A 26,468-nucleotide genomic window follows, 5' to 3' on the forward strand; every position below is an offset into this window, starting at 1 on the left:
TATAAAAGTTACCAATTGTAGCCCTAATGAGGGCAAATGCCCTAAAGCATTCTAAAAATATATAATATATGAGAGTGGCTGCTTGCTCTTGCTACAGACTCTGCAGCAGCATATGTGGTATAGTTGTGACTCATGCCAAATCACAGCCCTTCTGTCCACCCTTCTCTCATCCGCTGCAGTCGAATGGCTCACTCACCTCCACACGCTGAGGATCAGACAGATGGACAGGAAGGAAGCAAAAAGAGAGGGAATAAAAAAGGTTACTTTAAAGAATCATGGCATTGTTGTAGTTATCTGCAGCTTTTCTTGTATCATACTTTCATAGAGTTTAGCTGAGGCTGTGACTCATATGCTGCGATCACCATCTGAAGTTCAACTTGGGGACAACTCAATTATAAATTAGCAATGCAAGCCGCATGAAAGACTCACCACAGTGCTGACTCATCTCTGAGCGAACGTACTCTCTGACCTCAAACTCCTGAAATCAAAATAAAGATGGGGAACAGAGCAAAAAACAAGCACTTACAAACACAACTCTAACATCAACTCTGTGCACGTGTGTGTGTGGTTTGGTGTCGGCGTCTTCAGATTGAGCCCCGCGGTAAGGCTCAAGCACTGACCGTCATGCCTGGCTCTCCTCTTTCTCCCTTGGCTCCATCTGGACCCAACTCTCCCTGCAACATTGACAGGTATTAGGACACACAAACAACCCACAGAGAGGCTTGCAGCTCAGTAATTCATTAGGCAGAGATCTGGTGCACAACATGAACTAAATGCAAAGTCAAAGTGACCTAAACAGATACATGCATATATATATATATATATATATATATATATATATATATATATATATATATTATAGTATTATATTATATTATAGTTAGGCTAAATTTTGGCAGTGGAAAAGTGGGATGGTCATTTCACAGATGTCCCTTGACCTCTGACCTTAAGATATCTGTGGGTACCAATGAGTCTTCCCTGAACAGACATTTCCACTTTATGGTAGTCTTGTGGATTTTTTGCTGTCATTTGATTCCTAATTAAGAGTGTAAAATTTGTCATGTAAAATAATGGAACTGAAAACATGATTAGAAAAATGTGATTAATAGCGATTAAGGATTGGCGATTGTTATTGAAATCCTGAGATTAATCGCAATTAAAAAAAATGTATCATTTGACAGCCCTAATATGTATATCTGATTTCTCAGTCTTGGTCCTTGATCTTTGTCCATGCAAATTCAGGGAATTAAGGGAATTCAAAAAAATGTATGCATTTGGCACACTATAGAGTTTTTGCTAAGAATTTCCGAATTTTCGAAAGTGGTTTTACAAGAGATGGCTGTCAATGAAACAACCATGAGAAAAGTGCAACACTTACCGGCTCTCCTCGTTCCCCGGGGATCCCTGGGATACCGCGTGGACCCACCGTGGCAGGGCCGATTGGACCTCTCTCTCCCTGAAACACAAGCAAAACAACATTAAAACATACAACATGTCTGCAAACTGACATTAAAACATCAATGAGTGGACTGCCCCTATAACACATCACTTTAACAGTAATTTATGTATTTCATAGTCTAAATACTCAAAACTTAAAAAAAAAACATCATCAATATAAGCATCGCTGTATACATTGTATGCACTGTCAATTCCACCTACCTATATGAAGCAAATATGTAAAGCAACCCTTTACACTATTTATTAATTTTTGTTTATCCCAGCACCCTTTGCAAACAGCTTCCCTGTTTAACTGTTCCAAATTCCATTGTGTTGATATGTTTTAGTAATCAAATGTTTACATTTACCTTGTTAGGCTTTGTCATCCTTGTTTTAACTGAACATCTAATTTTGTGTGAGTTCATTAACAAAAACTTAAATTCCTAATATGTGTGCACACTTACTTGGCCATTGAAGCTGATTTTGAAAACTACAGAGCCTGGGAGAGGCCAATAGAGAGAAAAACTGAATCAATCAAGACCAAATTTTAATAAATCATGTGCCCAAGATATAATTTGTTTCCTATGTTTGGGTTAACTTGTGAGATAAGTGTATATACGGAGAGCCAGCACAATGCATTTCACTGTCCTTCTGCCTCACTCCCTGCAGCTAGAAGACCACAGCCGCCGACATAAAATAACGGGGAGGGGCAAAAAATATAGGTTATGCCTGATGATGTCATGTTGTGAGGAGAATGAATGTTCCCACAGAGTTTGAGCTGTTTTGGGCTGGCTAGTTATCTCAGCTTGCAGGCACTGGGAAGGGTTCTTTGTAACATGTAAAATCAACACTTTTCTTCTCTGTTTTGCCTCAGTACTTTACAGACATTTGAAGGCAGCAGCAAACAGAAACACACAGCAAAGGGTAACAGGTCAAACCTTGGCTGCTGCAAAGACTCAGCCTGCATGAGGTGCACACTCTACCAGGTGAGTTATAGGTTGTCCCAGTTGCAATTTTTCAAGGAATTGTGTAAAGTGTTTTCAGTGCGGTCTGATGGTGGTTTCACAAAGGGTATTGAAGGCCGAGGAGCATGCTGTGCTGGCTCTCTGTATTTACACTTACATTTGTTTTCTAAGAAGCCTCGGAGAGGCCACAGAGAGAAAAATAAATACACTGAGATCATGCTTTAATTAATTTGTACTTAAGTAGTAAGTACTGAATGGAAATGTTTGCACAGCCTACATACAGTCTGCTGTGCATGTTTCCCTTTCTTCATATTCATTTTCATATACAATAATCCACTAATGTATTGTGTCATCGTAAGTTTACAGTTTCTTGTTTTTCCATTCTATTCGCAAATGAGATGCTCTGCCTTTCTTTCAGACTACACCAAAGCAAAAATATTGGTTTGGGAAAATAATGCAGAAATGTTGACTCAGTTTGGAAAAAAAAAAGGTGCGCCCATCAAAGAGACTCAATATGGCCCTGCTCTCCTGTCACCAGCTTTCTTTATTTACTTGATGATGCAGCAGACAAGCCAGTCAAACGCAGGGACCCATCTAACTGTCAGTCACCATGAAGCAATACACAGCAATCAAACAAAACTAGCAGTCAGGTGAAGAAGAAAGAGAAAAAACTCGGGGAAAAAATACAGAAAGACTGTATTCTTTTTATAGCAGTCTTACATCACATTCTTAATGTCACAACTGTCAAAAACAAAAGTTTCACACCTCTGACCGTGTTATTTTGTGCATTCGCCTTGTGAAGCAATTGACACTGTTGTCTATTCTTGTTTTCATTATTTTCTTTGCTAGATCAACATCAAATGTTTGCACAGTCATCATCATCAGAATAACTGATGGTGCACTTATCAGCTGGTAGGAATTGCTGAAATGCCATTATGACCTATCTCGTCTTATCTTTAATAGACCTCTGCTCCCACAGATGTGTACAGATGTGTAGAATTAGAGCTCATTTATGCTAAACGTTAGATACTAGACATGGACGGAGCCTTTTGTCCATACTCTGCATTCACCTTGTCTGTAACTGCGTACGTGATCTAAAATCTTAAGCACAAGCAAAATGAAGCAGTACAACAGAAATCGGGTGCAGTGTCATGTAGTTCAAGTGAGATACAGCTGTAGGAGATGACAAAAAATTGGTATAGTGGAACACATTGGAAATTTGGTGAAAACAATTCCTTGTCCACCACTGCTGTCTACAACGCTGCTTCTGTTAAAAGGTACGTTATTATGACTGTACGTTATTGCTGCTGTTTTGAAACTTTTGACTCTGCCCTCTAGTACCATCTATTCTTTGTATCTGCCACCATAAGGATGTATGGAAGTATAAAGGCAGTGACGTGTACAATGTTTAAAATGGATTAATCTATTTTCACATGTTAAGGGAGTTTAAATGGATCGCTATCAAGTGGAAGAAAAGATAGTCACCTTCTGTCCCTGGAGCCCCTCTGGGCCTTTAGCACCAGCTGGTCCCTGAGGTCCAGTCAGACCTGGAACCCCATCTGCTCCCCTGGGACCTGGAGGACCAGGTATACCAGGTGGGCCCTACATGATGCACAGAGACTGTTAGTTTTGGATTTCAAGGATTCCTGTAGTTTTGAGGATGAGCAATGTTGCGCTGAGGATTAGGTACAACATGTATGCACACACTGCAGAAGTTGCAGTTGAAAACTCACCCGTTCACCTTTCTCTCCCTGAGCTCCTTTGGGTCCTGCAAGCCCATCAAAACCACGGTCCCCCTAAACAGATAAAGAAAAATGGTTACACACTTTTATAGTTAGATAAAAGTAAACTGTAGAGGATTTCCTACCTAAAAACTATGTAGACTCAACAGGGCTCAGTTTAAAAAAAATGACAATACCAATACCAATACCAGTACTGATGCCAATAGAGTACTTCATTTGTTAGCCACAATGTGAATGGAGTGGTATGTAGTATAGCTGTACGTTCAAACATTTAGGTGGCATCTTGGCATGCTCAACTGCCAACTCCTTCAAATACACCATGCTCGATGTAGCTGCTGCTGCTGGAGTGTAAGCTCTACTACCTGGTAGCAAACACAGTGACAAGGCTAACTGTTAGCATCACAAGGCTAACATTACTTAATGGTTATTAATGGATTTAAAAACACAGCTGAGCAGAGCCAAGCTAAGCATTGACTGTTCACCAAGAAAAGAGTGGTTCTGGAGACGGCAGCAACACAGAGTCTGCGGATCTGACAGGGAGCTGGTACAGTCAGGGATCAGACCCCTGGTGCAAAAGGATCAACTGCAGGCATTTTTTGATTTTCAACATTTTGATACTACTCAGTTCTGTGTTATTTTGTGGGATACTTTCAAGGTGTTGAACACCAATACCCAGCCCTAAGACTATTTTGCTGTGTTCGGGACGTTCCTGAAACAATAGAAAAAGGTAGCCAACAAGTGCCAGACTAGCAGAATAAATACAAGAGGAACCTTTTAACTTTTAGTAAACATAAAGTTTCAGAGTGAATAAAACAGCATCAAAATTGAGCTTGTTTATCAAAAAAAGTGCCAGTGGAGGATCCCCCATATCCCCCGACAGAGGTCCTAAAATCGTAAGGAGATCCTAAAGTTGTAGAAACATCCTAAAATCCTAGGAACATGTATGGGGCCAGTGTCTGGCTGTCTGTCCTGCCTCCTAGCGGGGCAGAGAGCTTCTCTGGCGGGGCAATACAGTGTGGAGAGTTGGTGAGCCACCGAGCTGACCCATTTTCCACCAGAGATGCATGTGACTTGCGCCGCCACACAGCTGGTGTGTTTGGGCATTAGAAGCCGACTGGTGCTTTTTGGGGGGTCAGGCTTGGTTGGGCATTTTCTGTGATGATGCTGGATGGGCTGGGTTCGGGCTTAAACTCTAATGGGACTGCTGCAATCCCAAGCAAAACAAGTTGAGTATCCATGCAGTATACCATTAAGGAAAAGTTATACAGCACATACCTTGGGACCAACTAATCCCTCTTTTCCAGGGGTCCCTGGGGCTCCAGAAGGTCCTAGTTCACCCTGGAAAACAGATATTATGTTTCTAGATGTGCAACCTTAAGGAACACACACATAATTCACAACATGGTCCCTGATATATTTCCAACAGAAATACCACAGATATTAATCATACCTGTTCACCTTTTCTTCCTGGTAGTCCTGCCCTTCCATGAATACCAGCATCCCCCTGAACACAAACACTCAAACTCATTCAGTTTCCAACTAATTAGCAGACAATATATGAGTCATAGATGACTGACTTATTTGAGTCTGACATATAATCATAAGACACCAACCAGCTATTAGTTAAACATTAACATGCTTCCGTTTCTTTGTTCAGTATTTGGACAGAATAAAAACCCACTGTCAAAATCACAATGGGTGTGAAATTATCGTGGTACAGTTTTCCATTTGTATTTTATTTCTTCTCCTCTTCCTGCTACCAAGTTGCATTTTTGTCTCAATCCCACCTTCTCTCCTTTGGGTCCATCGCCTCCACAAGCCCCCTTGGGTCCTCTGTCACCCTGGAAACACATGGAAACAAGTTCATCATTGACAGAAGCACAGAAAGAGACCTTGTGAGTCACAAAGAGACAAGATGCTCCAAACCAGCCAGACAGAGAGGCCATCTATAGATAGAGACAGTCCTTTCACATGCCACTCAGGCTGAATCATTGTGCATGAGCACTTACACACACACACACACACACACACACACAGTGAACAATGATGCAACTTGCCCAGCAACTTCCAAACAGTGGTGGATGTGATGCAGTACTGGGAGCTATCATTCTCCTGATAACAGGTGTTGAGACAAGTGGCAATACAGCTGCGGAGGACTCAAAGTGGCCGACGCTGTCTGGTCCAGCAGTGCTAAATCCACAGGCACATTTGAAAGCACACTTCAAGCGCACAGAGTGAACTTGAAATGACGTACATGATTTTTTTCGACACAGTTTTTACACACAGACCTGAATAGTGATTCAAAAAACTTGTCCGAGAGTTTGGGTGCATTGGTAAATCTGTTAAGACCCTCAACACTAAAATGAGATGTTCAAAGAAACAGAGAATTATATTTCTATATGAATTAATAAGATTTACTGTCTTGTGGTTTTATGCCTCCGCAAAGCAGTCAAGTTGCACATCTTTCTGTGAAAACATGGATGCTTCACGCACATCTTTAACCCAGCAGCACAGACGATCCATACAACTAGCACAGTTTCAAGGTGGACACCCAAGATTGGTGTCACCAACTCAGTATCTAACCGAAAGTATCCCCTTCTCCTCCTGAGATATGATATTGATCAACTGCTGGAAAAGTGTTTTTGCAAAACATAATGATGTTGCATTGAAGTTGAACTTTGATCTTTCTGACATAAAACATAATCACTCCGTCATTATATCCTATAGATTTTTTTCATAATTAAGAATGATGAATGATGAATGAATTCTTGTGTTATAGCTAAAAACATGTTTTGTGAGGTCTCAGCCTTGGCTATCGCCGGTGCAGAGGCATAAAAATCTGTTAGTATACAGGAGATGTGGCTGCCGTTCTTCACACATTCACTGCGCTTGGCAGTTTGCTGCTGCGTTTACTCAGACACAGTGGCCAGAGTATGCTCTCCCACTAGACTCTGAAGAATTGAATGGTATATTCCAACAGTGTTCCAAATTTACAAACAGTCTAGTTCGTGCCAGACTGTGCTCTGGCCGTGGAGTGAATATTTACGAGTGCACCCTTTATGTGTGTGTGAGTGAGAGAGAGAGCAGAAAAATCCAAAAATAGGAAATCGATATGTGGCAGGAAATGGTGATATTGTGACGGGCCGCCACAAATACATGAATTCAAATTTGGGTGCTGTGTTTGAGCTGAGAGTTTGTTTTCCTCAATAGGTACAGATGTTGTTGGACCTCAGGGTTCATTTATTTGTGGTGGCCCGTCGCAATATCAGCTTTCCCCGCCACAGTGTTCTTTACTCTGGTTTCTCTTGCAAAAGAAATCTTAATCTCAATGAGATATATATGTATACATATATATAAATGGATACATATGTAAAAATGTATACATATATATAAAACTAGCTATCCTCTTCCCCTCTGAATTGTCGCCCACATCTTCAATTGGTTCAGTGATTCAAATAGAATTCAAATTAATGAACAAAGTGCAAGAAAATGGGAAAACATTCCATCGGGCTGAGCAAAACACCAATTTTGGGGTGTTAATCATCATAACGTTAGGGTGAAGGCAAATATTCTGTGTGGATATTTTGACACAATTTGTATTAATCCTCTGCAGTCCTATCAATTTTCAGCTGTTATTAAGTTGTGACCGTTCTCACCGACTCCTGAAAGATGCCTCAAGGTTGAAACCACACAGAATGAACAATCACTGTCTCTAGCGCATGCGTGCGCCCACGCACGCACGCACGCACGCACGCACGCACACACACACACACACACACACACACACACACACACACACACACACACACACACACACAAAATACCTTGATTCCTCTCACTCCTACGATACCAGACTCTCCCTTTTCCCCCTGAAACCCTTTCAGACCATCTTTTCCTGGTAAACCCTGAAAGAGAAAAGAGAAATCTTCCCTTGTTCTGTCCACCACAGAGAGAAACCACAAACAGAGTATCGAAAATCTGAATATGAACTTAATTAAAATCACAGACCGATTCACCAGGTACTCCAGGTTGACCGGCTTCTCCCTGCAGAGAGATGGCAGAAGTACAGTAATCAGAGCCATCAAATTATCACATGACACTGATTTAATTACTATGATCATCCACCCTCAGTGTGACTTGCCTTCTGTCCCCCGGGGCCACGAGCACCTGGAAATCCAGTGGATCCTCTTTCTCCTGGCTCTCCTCTTAGACCCTGAGGTCAAATAAACACATACACAGAAACATATGTATCATTAGAATATTGCATTTCCTTGTTGCATTGCATTTAGTGTTATGGCCAGAATTTTAGATTTTAAACATTTAGGATATGTCAAAGACATATGTTTATTGTTTTCTAGATTGAAATTAGCATGATAACCAGCTAGTATGTTCTGTATTGTAATATCACTTGTACATTGAGAGGTAATAGTGGGTCACTCAAGTGTCCAGTCTTCCCTCAGTCAGATATGAGACAATGATGAATTTTAGCTGTAACCACTAATCAGTGACGCAGTGAAGACGTTTTCAGTCAAAGGCAAGCAGTGATATATGCTAAAAAGAAGCAAAACAAACGTTTACAGTGGTGTGGGTTTTCCAATGCTTGAGGTAGCTTTTGGCAGGCAAAAAATGAGGTTAAATGCTGACCTTGCAATGTTTCTTTTAGGCTTGATAATATCTAACATTATTTAGTGAAATATATCTTTAGTGCAACTAATCACAACACAAACCACAGCAAAAAACATTAAAGGGCATTACTATATGATTTTGATCTGGTTTTCTTGCTATAATAGTCTTGCTAAAACTGAGCAAAGTAAGCCACAATGTAAACTTTAGGCCAGCAGCACATGTAAAGATTGAAAAATAGCAGTGTTAATTTGAGCTGATTTCAAAGTTTAAGCAGTTGGATTGAATCTTGGGTATTCTTTTACTGCTGTTAGTAGTTGTTGGCTTTTTTTACTAACCGATGACTGTAGATAAAGACTGTATGGACCCAGAAGCAGATCGATAAAATGCTGTCCCCTATTTTTTGAAGCATGTAGCCAGGTATTACACACTTAACCTTTTAATGATGAATATTTCTGCGTTAAATAACCAATGGACGAGGTTCGGTCCGTGGGCGAGTGCCCTTCTTTGCGGAGTTTGCATGTTCTCCCCCGTGTCTGCGTGGGTTCTCTCCGGGGTCTCCGGCTTCCTCCCACAGTCCAAAGACATGCAGCTCAGGCTGATTGATGACTCTAACTTGCCCTTAGGTGTGACTGTAAGCGTGAAAGGTTGTCTGTCTATATGTGTCAGCCCTGCGATAGTCTGGCGGCCTGTCCAGGGTGTTCCCCGCCTTACGCCTGATGACAGCTGGGATTGGCTCCAGCCCACCCCGCGACCCTTGCGATGACAAGCGGTTATGGAAAATGAATGAAGGATAACCAACGGATGCCTAAGCCTACTTGGCCATCATATCCAGAATACTAATGACAATATATCAGCCACCCCTAGTGCAGATTAAATACTATTAAAAGACAAAATATGTAATGCTAAAAACAGTAGTTAATGAAGAAATTAAGAAAATTCATAAACATCAATTTTGATAGTTGTTATCAAATGTCCTGCAGCTTACTCTACTTTATATCAGAGAAAGTTGAATGTATGCAGCTGTTTTGGACTGTCGGTGGGATAAAACGAGAAATGTTAAGATGTCACCTTGGAATTTGTTTAAATGTTGGAGGGCATTTTCACAATTTTCTGGCATTTCTTTACACCAAATAATTAGTCATTATATCACAAAAACTTTAACAGAGAAAAAATAATTGGTAGCAGTCATAAAACTGCACACAGTTCTTATTGTCTAACTTAACTAAATGGGTGTTATTAGTGGTTATCAGCCTCTTAATGATTGGCTAGAAAGGTCCTGCCACACCGACTCCTCAGTTCCAAATGGCATAATCAGTCAAAATAAGTGGTCTTGTATATGGTTGTGCAGGGATGCAGGAAGTCAGGTGATGCTACATTGGTACATAGAGCAAGAAAGTCTTCATAGTTTGTGGATGGTTTTATCAAACACAGGACTTTCATCCAGGAGACCAGGGTTTGTGTCTTTTGTGAAACCAAAAGTCAACATTAAATTATTTTAATGCGTCACGCAACATTAGCAACAAAAGCACCGATTTTACACGCCAAACATTCCAACCCAAACTGTGATGCTTTTTCTGAATGTAAACACATTTTTTGGTGCCTAATGAAAGTGAAAGTGATACTTAATGAAACTGCTTCTGATGTGAACGGGCATTCAATGGGCTGATAACGACCATTTAATCAAAATAATTCCAGAATAGGTGCAAACTGCTTCTTCCTCTGACAAGTACAAACTTACTTGCTCCCCTGGAGGGCCCTCTTGACCCTTGACTCCCTTTTCTCCCTGCACACCTTTGGGTCCCCTGTCACCCTAAAATGGAACAATAGTGACATCCACAACAAGCAAAACCAAACATACACTTTAAGAACAACAGTGGATATTCAAATATATGCAACATTTGGACCCATCCAGATGTTCACTGACTGTTTCTCCTTTGTTGCCCTTTTCTCCAACAGGTCCTCCCACCAGCACAGTGTCCCCCTGTGAGTGACAGTACAGCTGTAAATATCTGGCTTCACCCACAAGACAAAGCATCAACACACAATGTTTTTTTTTCTTTTTACACTTTTCTGAAGCTGTGTCACATATAGTATCACAGCTCATTAACATTGTGTGTATTCATATATTCCTCCTGCTCTCTCAAGAGCTCTTTAAAAAACAGCCACTGCAAACACAATGTACCTTATTTTCTTTTCTCAATTTCTGTCAATGTTGTCTTTACAAACATAAACAAATACACCAGAGAGAGAGAGAGAGAGAGAGAGAGAGAGAGAAAGAGGGAGCAGTGGTGGAGCTCATAAGACATTAAAATGCACACACCTTCTCTCCTTTGTCACCTTGCGGCCCGATGTCTCCCTGAAAAAAAAAAAAGATTGAGAGAAAAAAATTTCATTCAGGCATGTGGATTTAATTCACCACTTTACATGAGCATAAAGCTTGAGGGATGCAGCTAGCGTTATGACACATAAAAATGTGAAAAGGACAGGTAGAATTCACCTTCTCTCCACGAGCACCTCGGATCCCTGGTGGACCCTGATGAACACACAAACACACATTATATACTGCTCCACCATGAATGTTTATAACTCCAGGCGATGTTTTCTTTGGTCCGACAACAAAACTGAAATCACTATGATGTCATGACTCCTGGGCTTACAGTTTGATTTAAAGGGTAAAGGCGGAAAAGGCCTGTTGAATAATTAGTTCATGATCAAATACAATGTGTCCTTGTGAGTAAAAGCTCTTCTCTCATAACAGATTTATTGTGTTTTTCCCTTTATGTTAGCATGCAGACTTCCTCCTGGACACTCAAATGGATTCTTAAAGCTTAGGTGGAGAAGCTTTGTTAGTTGTTCCTGAGCAACAGATAAAAACGGAAACACTTCTATTTACCGTTGTGCCTCTTTCCCCATCCAAACCAGCACGGCCCTCCTCTCCCTAAGACAGAAAAAAATGCACAGACCAGCGTTCCATCCAGAGGCTGATTCAAATTAGATCTTCAATTATAAACAGATGTAAAGGATGTCTTACTCTTGGCCCTGGTTCTCCTCTCTCTCCTCTGGGACCAGGGACTCCAACACCGACTTCACCCTGGCAACAGAAATAATGTACACCCTTCAAAAATCCATCAGCATTTAAACAAGTAGACAGAAATATGTCTCGGCTTGGATAGTCACCTTATCTCCTTTGACCCCGTTAGTACCAGGAGAACCCTAGAAAACAAAGTATTGATTGTATAAATCAGTGATTACGCATCAGTTTTTGTCCATTTCTCTTTGTGTCTCTCTTAGATCTTTCACTTTTTAAAAACTTTTTTGAAAGTTTGGTACAAGAGTTTTGGTTCAACATGCACTAAAAACAAAATGATACATAGAACTACACTATGACATTGGAAAAATAAAAGATGCTGCTTAAATTGTGTCTATAGCTGCAGATCTGAGACCTGATTCTGTAGTGGAAAACTCAAATGCTTAAAGTATTTACAATATTCCTTAATGAACCTATTTTAGTCAGACCACAGCTCTCGCTTTGCACAAAAAAACAAAAAGCCCAAATTATGTTTTAATGCTTTTAAAAAACAAACCATTAATTTTCTCTGACACACCAGAAACAGAATTGTTTTCTTGTTTGTATTTGTATAGCACTACGATCCTATAGTGTATAAGGAGCTTTTTGTTAAAGCACTGCTAATAAGACACCTCAGAAGATGGGTCCCTAAGGTCAAAAAACACCATACTTTATAATGATATTTTCATAAATAAATATATCAGAATAACACTAAACTTAAAAAAATCTCTGCCATTTCCACTTTTTTGCTATGTCGAAAATGTACCGTACTTTGACACCAATGTGTCATATCTAACAGAACAATGAAATTTTGGCAACCATTACACCTCTACTTAACATGGCTATTTGTGCTGAAGCTAGCTACTAATCAATGGTGTAGTAAAAACAGGATCTAAACTCACTGCCTCTCCAGGAGGTCCAGAGGGACCAGGGGGTCCGGGATTTCCTGCACGTCCTACAAACCCTTGGAGACCCTGAAAACCAGATCTCAAAAGTTGAAAATTAACCACACATTTAAAGAAAGGGAGCACACAGTATTATATAATCAGCAGCTCCACCAACCCTCTCCCCTGGAGGTCCAGGAGGTCCCAGTTGTCCAATTTCTCCTCTCAGGCCAGGCTGCCCAGTGTTACCTGGCTTCCCTTGTAGCCCCGGAGGACCAGCGGGACCAGGAAGACCTGGATCTCCCTAAAATCAAGTCAAAGTTAGTTTTTACCGTAGATCATCCTGTGCTTTACCACATGCTGTTACTCACCTTTAAACCTAGAGGTCCATCCCGACCAGGAGGACCTGCCTGTCCTATGCCCTTCTCTCCCTGCAACACATATTTTGTCGTGACTGTCATGTGAACTGGGTTTGATTTCAGGCAAATTAATAAAACACATGACAGAAGCTTACCTTATCCCCCTTTGGTCCAGCAGATCCCTTTGCTCCCTGTATGAAAGTAAGAACAACTAATAAACCATAGCAGAGACACTAGCAGAGAACTACCAGCGATTTCAGCTGACATTACTGTCTTTAAAAGGCTGCATTATGGACACTTTTTAAGGTAGTGGTATCATGTGAACTAAATGACTTAGGGCATCTAGTGGTGCCCTTCATGTGACACTATCTTGTGAGAGTGAGGGCTAAAGTGGGGGAAACACGTATATGGCTATTTTCACAGAGGTCCCTTGACCTGTCACCTCAAAATATTTGAATGGAAAAGGGCTCTATGGGCGCCAATGAGTCTCCCTTTTACATACATGACCACTTGATACTAATCAAACAGTTTATGGCAAAAACCATGCAGTTTTTTGCATGCAGTATAAATGTGTTATTTTTGCTTATTCTAACACTTGTTTATTTGTCCAGTGCTATACATGTGTGACGATGTCAGCTCCCATTGCAGCCATTTTATGCAGTGAGACAGTTTTTTATAACTTGACCATAGCGTACAAAAAAAACATGAGGAAAAACTAGAAACCTTGTACTCAGAGGATTTTTTCCTGTCAAAGATAAACTGATAATAACAGGGTTTCTCAGCAGTTTCCACAACAGAAGTGTTGCCATCCAATCACAGAACAGTCTTGAAATGTCAAATGTTTTTTTTTTATAACAAATTATAACACAGACTTTTCTATGGTGTTCCTTAAGGTCTTGGTCTCTAAACATGGTAATTTGGAGGGATCTCTGACCATCTTTTATCATTTCTCCACTGGTTAAAAAAAAGGTTAAATTTTGCATCAAAAAATGCTGCAACAACTTCTGACACACCACTGAGCATGGGAATGACATCATATCATATAGCCCACTTCAAGATCCTCACACATCCTCCTTCATCGCATACAAGGCACTTCACGACCTCACCACAAGTTACATTGCTGATCTCCTTGTTCCTTATTCTATTTCTCAACCACTTGGCTCCACAAATGTTGGCCTCCTATCCATTCCCCACTCCAGCTACAAAACAAAATGTGATCGTGCATTTGCTGTTTTAGCCACTATCCTCTGGAACAATCTTCCACAGCAAGTGAGACTTGCTGAGTCTTTGGACTGCTTTAAATGTCTACTAAAAACCCTCCTTTACAGGCAAGCCTTCCCATGGCATCTCCATGTTGTTATGTTTCTCTTTGTTTTGGGCTTGTCTGTTCCTCATCGCACTGTGTTGCATATTGTAATTAATTGAAACTTGATTAATTCATTTACTCATTTATTTTAAGTGTGTGTACATGTGTTTGTGAAGCCTTTTGCAACTGTGTTGTTTTTTTTTTAAAAAAGTGTTACATAAATAAAGCTTTACTTACTAACTTACTTCCACCATAATGTTCTGAGCCCCCATTCACTCTTCAAAGTCTGAATAGGTGCCCAACCAAAACTCAGTGCTAAGCTGCATCTCAAAATAATCTTCAACCTTCCAGCTTTTACATGATGCATACTACTTCTATGTGGCATATACTATTGACCTTCTAAAAAATAAAATAAAATAAATAACATAGTGGTACAAATTTCTGAATGGCCCCCAAATATCTGTTTAAAATTCATTATTATGCTGGTGAAGACACATTTTATCGCATTAGTGTTTTGTGTCAGCGTCTTGGTTGTCTTTACACTTAACATGCCTCGTTAACCACAAGGATGATAAATATTCAAAACCTCGAGCATCAGGAGAGATTGATCTCAATTATAGTTGACACCTTTAGATAGGAAGTCTGGAGACTTTGCTGTAGAAAATGGTGGATTACGGTAAGATTATATCATTGTACTAAAGAGAAAGAAAGTTTGACATAAAGAATCCTTTAAAATTAAAATTGTGTGGTAAAAAAAACAAATTTTTTACTTGCACCATTACATATTTACTGCACTTCTTGTGGGATTTCTGAATAACAGAAACATAATGCCACTAAAACACAAGCTTAAGTAGGATGTGATTACACAACAAGGATGAGTAAAACTTAACTAACTTAACTAACTTAACTAACGTAACTTAAGAGCTAATTACTGCACAGGGCCTCAAAGCAGAAACACGTTAAATACCAATATGCTGCACTTGAAGATTTTAATATAGAAATCTGAGCCGGATGCTGAATTGGAGTCTTTGCTCACATTATCACAAGGGATGTTAAATGAAGCAGGAGTGCAACACTTTGTTTAGTGATTTATCAAGTTCATGAAAAATTCAATGACACCCAGTACTTAATCCCTCAGTGCTTACATATTTTCTTTCATGATCACTGTGTTGTTATGTTATCTTATTGTTGTTTTATTGCTCAGTTAATCAATTATCGTAATTAGGTGACCATTTATTTAATAGTCAATAGACATCTAATTGATAAAATTGTTGCAGCTCTAATAATGGACAAGCTAACAATGATCTTCCCAACCCAATTAAGATTTAACCTTAAATTACACCATGCTAATGGTATTATAATGTTGGTATTAAACCTTCATTGACAGATGATTACATTTGACTTTTGGGAATAATGTGAAGATATACACCGATCAGCCACATCATGAAAACCACTGACAGGTTAAGTGGATGACATTGATCATCTCTTACAATGCATACTTATTCCTGGGATCCTGAGGGTGTGGCATTCTGGTAGATTGCATTTGACATGCATTACCCATCCAAACACTGTTGCACACCAAGTACACACCCTCATGGCAACAGCACCACCTGATGGCAGTGCCCCCCCCTCCCCCACCCGAGCAGCTCGATGAGTCATGTCACACTGTAAAAACTGTTCAGGTATGACCTAAGGAACATGACAAGGGGCTCAAGGCGCTGACCTGGCCTCCAAGTCCCCAGATCCCAATGCAATGAACTCCCCGGGGATTTGCCAGTAACCCACCTAACAACCCACAGGACGCAGAGGATCCGTTACCAACACCTTAATGCCAGACACTGTAGGTCCTGTGTCAATGCCTCAGCAGGTCAGACACCCCACCATAGAGAGGACTTGGCTCCAATCTGTCGCTGCATGGACACAAGACCTCTGGTGTACCAGCACACCCCACAGATGCTCAATCTGATTGGGACCTGGGGCATTTGGAGCCCAGGTTGACATCTGGAGCTCTTTTGTCACATTCCTGGGGAATGTTGTTGCCATGCCCTGGGTTTGAAACAGTGTTTGGGTGGGTGGTGCGTGTCAAGTGGCATCCACATGAATGCCCGAAGCCAAAGTTTCCCAGCAGAACATTGCATAGTAACAAGATAATCAATGTTATCCACTACAGATGTCAGTGGATTCAACCTTACGGCTTACCGTTGTAAGTAAAAAAAAAATAAATAAAAAAAAAATAAAATAATTCAGTAACATAACGCATGAGTGTCCATTAAAAAAATAACATCAGAGTCGAAATCCAGAAAACTAACAATGACAGTGGAAGCTGATTACTCACATCTTCTCCAGGCTCTCCTGGCTCACCATCAACTCCCTAGTATGAAAACAGAGAACACCATGTCAGGATGTTGTTTGTGTTAACATTAAGAATATGTGTTGCTCTGCAGCATGTTGCTACTTACTCTCTCTCCTTTGTTGCCAGCAACACCTTTGTCTCCCCTGTTACCCTGAAAGGCAGCAGTTATCAAACAGTGTTAATGAAAAAGCGCTTGACATTTTCACTCTGTCTCTTGGCACACAGAGAGAGCCGTCAGTGCTAATGGTTTGGTCAGACTCACCTTTTCTCCAGGTAGACCTCTCTCTCCAGCTGTGCCTGGCAGTGTTATACCACTTGGACCCTGCCACCAATCATAATCAGGAATGTGATATCAGCTTCAATCAGCTGCTCTGGTCTGCTTCATCACATATAATTATTTAATCTTTTATTTCCATAACAAGCTGCAGTAATTTAGTATGGAACACATTCATATCTTAAACTTTTATTCAGAGCAGATAATGCTACAGCTGAAGTGGAAAAAAGAACGTTTGACGTTAACGCCAATTACAGTGACTCACCCTCTCTCCTTTAGGTCCAGGGAGTCCAGCCACAGCCTGTGTGAGTGCATAAAAATGGAGAAAATAATAGTGGTTACATGTACAGCATAGCATGGGTTCTTGTTCATGAAAAGACAGGAATGTGTACTTAAAAGCCTTGGTATGCAAGTAACATGTATTAGCCATTAGTTTTTCCAGCTCTTAAAGAGTAAGAGCCTTAATGTGTTCTTTGGAAAGGACAGTTAACCAGTGCACAACCTCTATTACTGAACCATGGCACTACACCACGATGAAAGTGTTTGACAAGCTATACTTTTGCTCTTCTTACATTTTTTTTACTTTGTAGAAGTACATCTTGTTCTTATAATATAGCTATTCAATTGTACTTGATAATTCAAGGGGCAACTCACCAACAATGTCGCTCAAAAGTTAATTTGTGATCAAGTACTGTGTCTTTCATCTCCCTCAATATTTAGCCTTTTCTTGACAAAAAAGAAAATTTCCAAAAAAGTTGTCTCGGTCAAGAATGATTAAATAAAGCAAAGTGGAAGCTCTTGTTATTGAACTCAGAAAGACAGAACCTTAAAAAAACATATGCAGCTGTATTTTATAAAGTGTCACACGGCTGTTATCAAAGTCCATTGCAGCTGTGGAGCTGAAAAATGCTATGTCACTTGACTGGTGCTCGTGCGTGTGTCTGTGTGTGTGTGTGTGTGTGTGTGTGTGTGTGTGTGTGTGTGTGTGTGTGTGTGTGTGTGTGTGTGTGTGTGTGTGTGTGTGTGTGAACAAATGGTGGAGTTGCTGAGCAGATGGGCAAGTGTTGCCTGGGTTATTCATCAAACTAGTGAACTCACTGACAGTGTCACCGAGGCTCTGTCCAAGGTGCTGAACCCGAGGCAGTCAGCAGTGAGGGAGCTGTTTGAGACACTCATCACGATTCATGTCAACATTACAAACAGCGGGAATGGCAGTGAATACCGAGTACCTGACAAGCAAGCTCAGATCTCTGGGTCTTTTTCTCTTAATACTTTTTACCAGCGGAGAAAAACAACAGCACGGGTAATCAGAAGCTCCTCGGAACGAGGAGTTTAAACTGTTGTCTGGTGGTTCAAGACGCAAACCATATGCTGTGATCGCAGCATCCCTGGTTCTATTCCAGCTGGAGACCTTTGTTACATGTCATAGCCCTGTCTCGGACAAATGTGATGATATGATATGAACTAATAACAAATATTCAATTAAGTATCATGTAAATGCTTTTTAAAACAACACACAAAAAGCTACTTTAGTCTAGCATGTGAGCTTGTGAAACAGCTTCCTGCCTAAGCAGTAAAATAACATATATTGTTGGGGACACATGACCCCCAGTAGTCAAATATGCTCAAAATGTAAGCTAATCATAACTGTAAATAAAATTATTACCACAGGTTTTTGTCTTAGGGTGTACTACAGATCTGCTGGTGGTGTTGCTACACCCCAGCAGAGGCTGCAGCTCAACTGCTGTAGGTGCAATTAATGTCCAGCACTGTACTGTCCCCAAATATCAGTTTGGTAATGATTGTGCCTAATTCATTACTTTTAAATGTATTGATATCTCTATATGTGATCACTGCTCTGCTACCTGCTCCTGTACAATTAATAAACATCCAAACAATATTAGATAATGTGAAAATACCTGGGGGCCAGCTGCTTCTCGCATCATATGGGTTATTAAAAAAACACCTGGTGTTAGGTAACTGTTTGTTTGCTTGTTTACAGTCTGTCTATGAAAACACACCAGGTCCACCTGCGTAGTTCCTACTTGGTGCACGTCTACATTCTGTATGATAGACCTGCCAGCATGAAGTGAATGAAACAAAATGCAAAGTGATCTTGCTCTGTGACACAGAGGCATCACACAACAGAATGGAAGTTTTACAAAGCAGCACTTGTCATGAAGAAAAGGTGTTGGACCAGCAAACACTACTGGAAATGAAGAAACACAGGAAACTATTTTCAGATGTGCTTTGGATGCTTACCGAACAGCTCAAGTCTCTCTACATACTGAAAAACTGCCATTTAATTCGTGAAACAGCTGTTTCAAATCTGTATGAGTGACTCACTAAATTCCTACCAAAATGCTTGGAAAACACTGCAGTTTTGAGTTAACAGAGTGTAAATGTGTGAGCTACTACATGTCATCTTGGCAGCAAACCTGACAGACTCAAGTTTTGCATTACAAAAAGGTGCACGCCTCCAGGCTAAAAGGTTTGACTGCTCCTGGCTCAGACAAGAGGGAATCTACACAACAGCAAATTAAAGCACTGTGCATACTTTACAAAATAAGGTCGGGTGCACCCGTAGTTTACTAAAAGTTTGGTAGTAGTTTAACAAAAGTTTATATGATGACATTTAACAAATTAGTTGGCTGCAGAATGATTCAAATAATTGTATTGAGCTGCATGCCTAATAAAAAGAGAAGAAGAGAGATGATGATGTGATGCTGCCTGTGCAGAGAAAGTTATGAATGTGCATGACCTTCTCTGTCATTTTCTGTCACACTGAGCTGAAATTTGGCTTAACTGAGATCCTCATCAGCAGAACTGGCACAGGCTTCCTCATGTCAAGCCAATCCCTATTAACAGATGTCTGCAGTCATTCAAATACAGACTAACTGGCAAGCAATAACATTTCAGTGTCAGTGGTAAGGTAGTCCCCATTTGAAGGCCAAGTGCCAAGTGCTGGAGTTGCATATTGTTATGAGAAATACTAAATTTAAGCATTAACGAGAACAGCCACACTGGAACACATACACATTATTACTAGAGGTTTACTGTGCTTCATCATGCATGATAAGATGAGGAGCTCTTCGCGAGGTGGGATCATAAAAACGCAGGATCATTCCTTTGTGTTGATTACCACAACACAATAAATCTGCAAAGAATGTTCTCCAGGCTCTCTTTCTTTTGTAAATCTAAAGCTTTATTCTGACAAGCCAGGGATGCTGTTGTACCTACTTGAAGATATAAACTTTGACAGCCACTTCATCATGGGGTGTTTCCACCGACAGGTTGGTTTGGTTGAGTTCAGTACAATTTTTTTGGCATTTCTATTGTGAAAAGTTGTGGATGGTACCTTTAGTACCTTTGGAACCGTCCCCCTTTTTTGTCATCCCTCTGCTTGGGGGTACCTAGCACACAGATCCTGTACTAAAAGGTGAAGATAGAAATGCTGCAGTCTGTTTGTTGGTCAGTAGAGAAAAAGCACTTTTTGCTCAGGGCTGAGTCATGACTGGTTTCTTCACTGTTTATACCGTGAAAAGCTTTACATACATTAGTAAACTACAACTGTAAAATGAAAGCATGTTTTGCAGCATCTAGCACCAGCTGTAGACCGGCATCTTTTAAGGTGGATAATTGCATGAAATAATGTAAATCCATCAACACACCTTAAATTTCGATATAACAACTCTGACCACTCCATCTGTGGTTTTTTTTCCGTCTATCCTGGATAACATGCATTTTTAGAGATGGGTGGATCTACAAGCATTAAAGAAATGTTTCATTAATTGTGACCAGACTTTGTGAACCACATATATTCTAATCCTCACAAACCCGCTATTTATAAATATCCTATTGAGAGGGACTCTACTCCAGCTTGCCGCCCCGATCTGTGGACAATAAACAGGGTGCAGACTTCCCTCTGAATCATCACTGAAAAAGAAAATACAATGCAAAAAATATAAAATTGAAAAATATAAAATAGGTAGAAAGAATGCTGCTGGTCGGAGCAGTGAGTGACAAAAACCCCGCCTACATGTAAGACTACTGTCTGCACTGGAAACGCTATGCAGCCCATAGTTCCAGCTACAGCCCCGAGAGTCTGCGAATATCCCAATTGTATATGTCATTTGGAGAAGTTTCGCGACCAGGTGAGAAGAGATATCTAGGCAGTGGTTAGACTGAGGGAGATTTAGCACAATTCATCTACACATACTACTCACATTGTTTTGATACAAAGCTGGTTGAAAGTCTGTGAAATATCCCTTTAAGTGGTTCTAAAGAGATTACAGCAGCACCAAAAGCCTGAACTGTTGATACAAGGCAGGATGGATCCATATTTTCATGTTGTTTAATCTACATCTGAATGGCACAGAAGAAATCCAGACTCATCAGACCAGGTAATGTTTTCCAATCGTCTATTGTCCAATTTTGGTGAAACACTTCCAACTGAAGCCTTGTTTAACCTGCTGCCCCCCCCCCAAATCCAGTCCTGGATAAGTGGATGGAAATAGATAGATGGATGAAATCTAGACCAGCTTGTGCCACTTGCAGACTGACAGGCTGGTGCAGGCTTTAACAGAACACTCAAGCCAATTATCCAGAAATGTATGCAAGGATTTAGCTCAGATTCACATTTATGATTGGCTTCTATGTTATTTTTGGAATGGGAGGCATTACAAGCCTCCACAGAGTTTTCCCCCCATTTAGCTCCGATTCTGCAAAAAACTCCAGGGCTGTACTGCACCAGATAATACAGACCTGTGAGAGTGGAGTGAGCACAAGAAAGACGAAAATATGTTCCAGACATGGTGAGCAAGTGTGGGAAAATTTGCTCTTTAAATGTCAATCAATAACAGTAGTTATATTAACAGAGAACTCGCACTGAGACAGTTTGCTCAGGGTGATGGAGCTCTTGTATCACTGCCTAATCCCAGCTAAAACAAACACCAAATGGCACTAAATGTTTACGATGCGTATTTAATATTATAATATGTAAGTTACTGATAGACATAATGTTATTCAATATAACACTAGAATTTGTAAAATTTCTCTTAATTAACACAAGCATGAAAACTGAGAGAAATTAATGAATACCAAATCATCAAAAATGCTTTCATGCAGATCTCAATTTCAACAGCCCACATAGTGGAGGTAGCTGTGTTACCACAGAGTGTTTTGGGCCCATTTTCACCAGGACACACAAGTTTCACCACACAAATATTTCCCAGGTTAGAGGAATTCTGCTGACCCCAAGGAGGCAAAATGAGAAACAGAAATGTCCACAGTGATCTTGCATAACTCCATTGCAGCTCAATGTTACTGTGCAAGATTCAATAACCCTTAAACACCCCAAATGTCTGCCAGCCCATTGTATTGACTTTACTTGTATTTATTTTACTTTAATTATGGACAACTGACTGAGAATGTCTATATTCTGATGTCTCCTGTTTGTGACCTGTTGGGAGCGTTCGTCATGTTCCTCCTTTTTTAGCCTCATGGCTCAAACCGCTGCAGCCTACTCAGAGGTATCAGTTACAATTTCAGTTTACAGAGAGAGCTAGCAGCAGCTTATAACCAGCCAACAGTGGGACTCTCAGACAACATTAAAGGAAAACTTCACCCCCTAACTGACCATTTGTAAATTGGTGGTGCCTTCAATTTGTAAAGAAAACTGTTTTTTTCTTTCTTTGCATGCCTCTGGTGAACAATTTAATAATTTAAGACACAAGTCCACATTTAACAACAACAAAACTGTATCAAAACACCCGTCTATGAACTCTTACATAAACTGCGTGGCATGATCAAAATCTCACATATCCAGTCAAATGCTCAGTAATTCAAAAACAGACAGCCCTTTCTGAAGGTGAACAGAACTAAAAATGGAAGTTATCTTTGCTCTCTTTGACAAAAAACATTACGTCACTGACTACAAGAGCTGCTGGTCTTTGTTTGTGTTATTGTGCAAATTCGGTACTTTGGAAGGTTATTTTGGATTCACTCAAGTCACACGTTACCATAAACCAAGGAACTGATTCAGGTAGTGACAGAACAGCAGCTCCTGTGTTCAGCGAAGCAAAATGACTGTTTTTTAACAATAGAGTCTGGTTTGATGACGAGCATAGATGAGTTTCACATACAGTTCAATTCCACATCAGAAAAAGCAGTCTGCTTGGGCAGAAATGAGAATAGGACTGGATAAATGAGATTTGAATTGTACTGCACGAGTTGTGTGAGAGTTTGGTAATGGATGTTTTGACATAGTTTTGCTGTAGTCAAAGGTATACTATTGTTGGTTACTGTTTCTAAACATGCTCACCATCAAAAGTGAAAGTAAAAGCCAACCCCAGATTCTCTCTCGTTTGGTGTTTTGCCTCACTGTATTTTTTTGGCGCTGTGTCTCTTTGATGCCTGCTGCTTACTGTCTGGCACCTGGTTACTACCTTTTTATAAAGCCATGGCCTCACTGATCGCTGGGGGGGTACAAGCCCATAAACGCCCTGAACACACAAAATAAAAAAAAAAAAAACAAGCAGAGGGCAGAGACTCCACAGAAAAATACACTGCTACACACTTTTAGTTGGTCTTAAGTGATGACTGAGATGGATTACTTTCGTATGAGTCTCTACATTGTTTTTTAGTTAAATCCAGCCGTGTTTCTTTAAATGTGGTTGCCTATGACTTCAGTTCATCAAGAATTTTCTCGAGAATTTTCTTGAGGTGTGCGAACAAACTTTGAATCATAAATATAAAAATGGTCATTTTGGGGGGTGAGGTATTCCTTTAAGAAGTGTTCATATTTCTGGGGAATATCTCTGGAGCACCGTTTGGGTTATTATAGGCAGCCCCAGCCCCAGGTGGACAAACAACAGCAGCCCGACCATGGCCCCTGAGGGAAGACTCGGAATAGCCATCAGATGAAAACTCTTGCAGTAGGAAGCTAATAATAGCACTGCAGAAATGCTTTTTATCACTTCAGGCAGCAAATCATTCTGTAGCTGGGATCACATCCAATAAAAGCAACCACAAAACCAATTTCATTGACTGTCCTCTTAGCCAGAGGCGGCTCGGTAGATACAGCATGTTCTCACCTTTCCTGGAGGACCGCTGTCTCCCTGCTCCCCCTTTAAGCCGCTCTGGCCTGGAGGTCCAGCAATGCCCTGAAGAACAAATTTCACAATGAAGACACCGAGGGGGAGCTGATAAAACCAGCACAGTGCACACTACACCCACAAAAACACAAGCACACTGTGACACATGAACACACCTGCTTTCCTGGTAATCCAGGTATTCCTTCTTTGCCTGGCACCCCATCTCTTCCAGGGACTCCTGGTTTACCTGCTTCGCCCTGAGGAACAGCACATTATTCAGTATATGTAATATGTGTGTAATCTTAAGCCTGTGCAGTCATGTTCACTTTTGAGTGCATTACAAAGGTTGTATGTCATCTAAAAAATCTGTGCAGCTGTCCCATTCACCTAGAACACCACAAATGATCAGTTAAAAAGGATCAATTATGGGGTCTTAACTTATTTTACACATTTCATATATATAATATATATTTTGTGATAGAGATATTACAATCAACGGTTTACAATACAGATGAAAAACAGGAAATGGTCACAGTGGCCACTCAGTCATTACAGTGTACGATATGCTGAGGACATTGTTTGTTTATCAGCCGAAGGTACAACAAATCACATGTTCTGTAACATGCTTTTCATGAGCACAAAACGCAGCTGAAGCCTCCATTTGTCAACAAAAGCTGGGTACACATGTTCTGGCATTTTTATTTAATGACCATCCCATTTTCAGTTATAATAGAAATGCCTCAGGCAAAGAACATTTCTACAATTTTACACTTCCTCGCTGAGCTCCACACTGCAGCAGCAGCAACAGTGGCAGCCAGATCAGGGTTGCATACTCACCACCTGCCCTGGCAGTCCTGGAGGGCCCTGTGGACCCTGCAGAGAGAAATAAATACAGTGGTAAGGAGCAGCACAATATGATACACAGCAGGAAATTTTAGATGATTTTCATGGGGAAACATGAAAGCAGATTTTCCCTGTGGAGACACTTACTACAGCTCCAGGGGGGCCCGGTGGTCCTGGTAAACCTGTGCTCCCTTGGGCACCAGGAGGACCCTGCAGACAGGAGAAATGAAGTCACGCACTGTATATCTGTTATACAACTGTAATATGATTATGTACTAGGACAACTGAACCTGCACAAAACTCTATAGTTTTCTAATTTGTAAAACAGCTACATTGTACATATTTATTTTGTAATCTTTATGGTTTCTTTCTCATATATTTTATTGTAACATTTTTTTTTTTATTGTTGCAGTACTCTGCCTTTATTTTTATTTCCTCTTCATATGTTTATCGTATGCACCACACCCCAAGGTAATTCCTTGTTAGTGAAAAACTGCTTGGAAATACACATTATTCTGCAAAGATGTAAAATAAATATATTGTCTTACCTGGATGCCAACACCTGGCTCTCCTTGATTACCCTGTGAGAGACAAAAACTATTTATGACCCTGGCCAGCAAGCAACAAACAAAACAGTTTCAGTTTACATGCCGTAACAGGTAGCAAACCCACTTGCAGTTAACTCACCTTCACACCTGCTGGACCTGGAAGCCCGTTGGGACCCATGGGGCCCTAATTGAAACACAAACCACCAACATGTTAACTGCTGCTGTTAATACGAGTCTGTGAATGTGTATGCACTTTGTCATGTGCGATACTTACAGTTGGCCCCCTAATGCCAGGCTCTCCTGGGTTTCCCTGGAAGCAAAATTCGAGTCATACACTGTATATTCACATCATAAAACACTCACTAAAACTGCACACAGCGCACAGGCCACATTTCAATGGAATATTTTGACATCTTGAAAAAACATATTAGCTTTGTTTCTGAAAATCAGATAAGAAGATGGATATAACTCTTGGGTTTATCATTAAATATGACTTCCTGGAGTCTCCACTGATTGCTTGGCAACTTCATGGTGATGACAAAACTGCAGGGAGCCACATGGCCCAGGAAACAAATAGTCCTGCATTAAACAAACAAGATGAAAGCATAGACTGTGTAAAAATGATGGGCATAGCCATCACCATTTGGTTTGTGGAGTCCGGTTTTAAAGCCTCAATTTCGGCATTTCGGCTGTTGCCGTCTTGGTTTTTCAGAGCGGGAAATGATCATGTTTGGTCAAGAAGTGCATCTGACTACACGCCTCAGGAGATTATCTGCAGACAGCCTGTTACTCAAAGTGACAACACTCTTAATGATGTATAACTTTAAGGCTTAATAAAATGTAAACAGGTGAATTATAAAAATAAACACCTCCTCATATAGTTGTCATGAACCATAAGACCATAACATTTTTTGTACCAGACTGTAAGCATCTTTATTTCTGCTGTCTTTATGCTAAGCTAAGCTAACTT

The 26,468-nt window shown here is 40.5% G+C and overlaps 1 protein-coding gene across 3 annotated transcripts in view; it reads right to left on the bottom strand.

The window, feature by feature from the left end:
* col7a1 (collagen, type VII, alpha 1) overlaps positions 1 to 26,468 on the bottom strand; it is a 74,736-nt gene continuing 48,268 nt past the window's right edge. For 2 of the 3 annotated variants that reach the window (XM_088087583.1, XM_088087573.1), the window contains exons 81-114: positions 25,773 to 25,808; positions 25,638 to 25,682; positions 25,499 to 25,531; positions 25,098 to 25,160; positions 24,945 to 24,980; positions 24,284 to 24,364; positions 24,108 to 24,176; positions 17,279 to 17,314; positions 17,002 to 17,061; positions 16,846 to 16,890; positions 16,722 to 16,757; positions 13,236 to 13,271; positions 13,093 to 13,152; positions 12,900 to 13,025; positions 12,740 to 12,811; positions 11,948 to 11,983; positions 11,802 to 11,861; positions 11,664 to 11,708; positions 11,268 to 11,303; positions 11,091 to 11,126; positions 10,695 to 10,751; positions 10,509 to 10,580; positions 8,286 to 8,357; positions 8,153 to 8,188; positions 7,969 to 8,049; positions 5,932 to 5,985; positions 5,595 to 5,648; positions 5,420 to 5,482; positions 4,136 to 4,198; positions 3,888 to 4,004; positions 1,379 to 1,456; positions 621 to 674; positions 430 to 478; positions 65 to 205 (exon numbers count right to left, since the gene is read on the bottom strand). In XM_088087583.1, coding sequence (XP_087943709.1) covers positions 189 to 205; positions 430 to 478; positions 621 to 674; positions 1,379 to 1,456; positions 3,888 to 4,004; positions 4,136 to 4,198; positions 5,420 to 5,482; positions 5,595 to 5,648; positions 5,932 to 5,985; positions 7,969 to 8,049; positions 8,153 to 8,188; positions 8,286 to 8,357; positions 10,509 to 10,580; positions 10,695 to 10,751; positions 11,091 to 11,126; positions 11,268 to 11,303; positions 11,664 to 11,708; positions 11,802 to 11,861; positions 11,948 to 11,983; positions 12,740 to 12,811; positions 12,900 to 13,025; positions 13,093 to 13,152; positions 13,236 to 13,271; positions 16,722 to 16,757; positions 16,846 to 16,890; positions 17,002 to 17,061; positions 17,279 to 17,314; positions 24,108 to 24,176; positions 24,284 to 24,364; positions 24,945 to 24,980; positions 25,098 to 25,160; positions 25,499 to 25,531; positions 25,638 to 25,682; positions 25,773 to 25,808 — 1,914 coding nt within the window. In that variant the 3' untranslated portion in view covers positions 65 to 188. Of the gene's footprint in view, positions 206 to 429; positions 479 to 620; positions 675 to 1,378; positions 1,457 to 3,887; positions 4,005 to 4,135; positions 4,199 to 5,419; positions 5,483 to 5,594; positions 5,649 to 5,931; positions 5,986 to 7,968; positions 8,050 to 8,152; positions 8,189 to 8,285; positions 8,358 to 10,508; positions 10,581 to 10,694; positions 10,752 to 11,090; positions 11,127 to 11,267; positions 11,304 to 11,663; positions 11,709 to 11,801; positions 11,862 to 11,947; positions 11,984 to 12,739; positions 12,812 to 12,899; positions 13,026 to 13,092; positions 13,153 to 13,235; positions 13,272 to 16,721; positions 16,758 to 16,845; positions 16,891 to 17,001; positions 17,062 to 17,278; positions 17,315 to 24,107; positions 24,177 to 24,283; positions 24,365 to 24,944; positions 24,981 to 25,097; positions 25,161 to 25,498; positions 25,532 to 25,637; positions 25,683 to 25,772; positions 25,809 to 26,468 lie in introns of all 3 variants that reach the window. The other variant, XM_088087578.1, reaches the window with a different exon arrangement.

Source organism: Plectropomus leopardus, chromosome 2, assembly GCF_026936395.1.
Source record: "Plectropomus leopardus strain MGB_pleo_1.0 chromosome 2, ASM2693639v1, whole genome shotgun sequence".
In the NCBI taxonomy this organism is placed as follows: Eukaryota; Metazoa; Chordata; class Actinopteri; order Perciformes; family Serranidae; genus Plectropomus; species Plectropomus leopardus.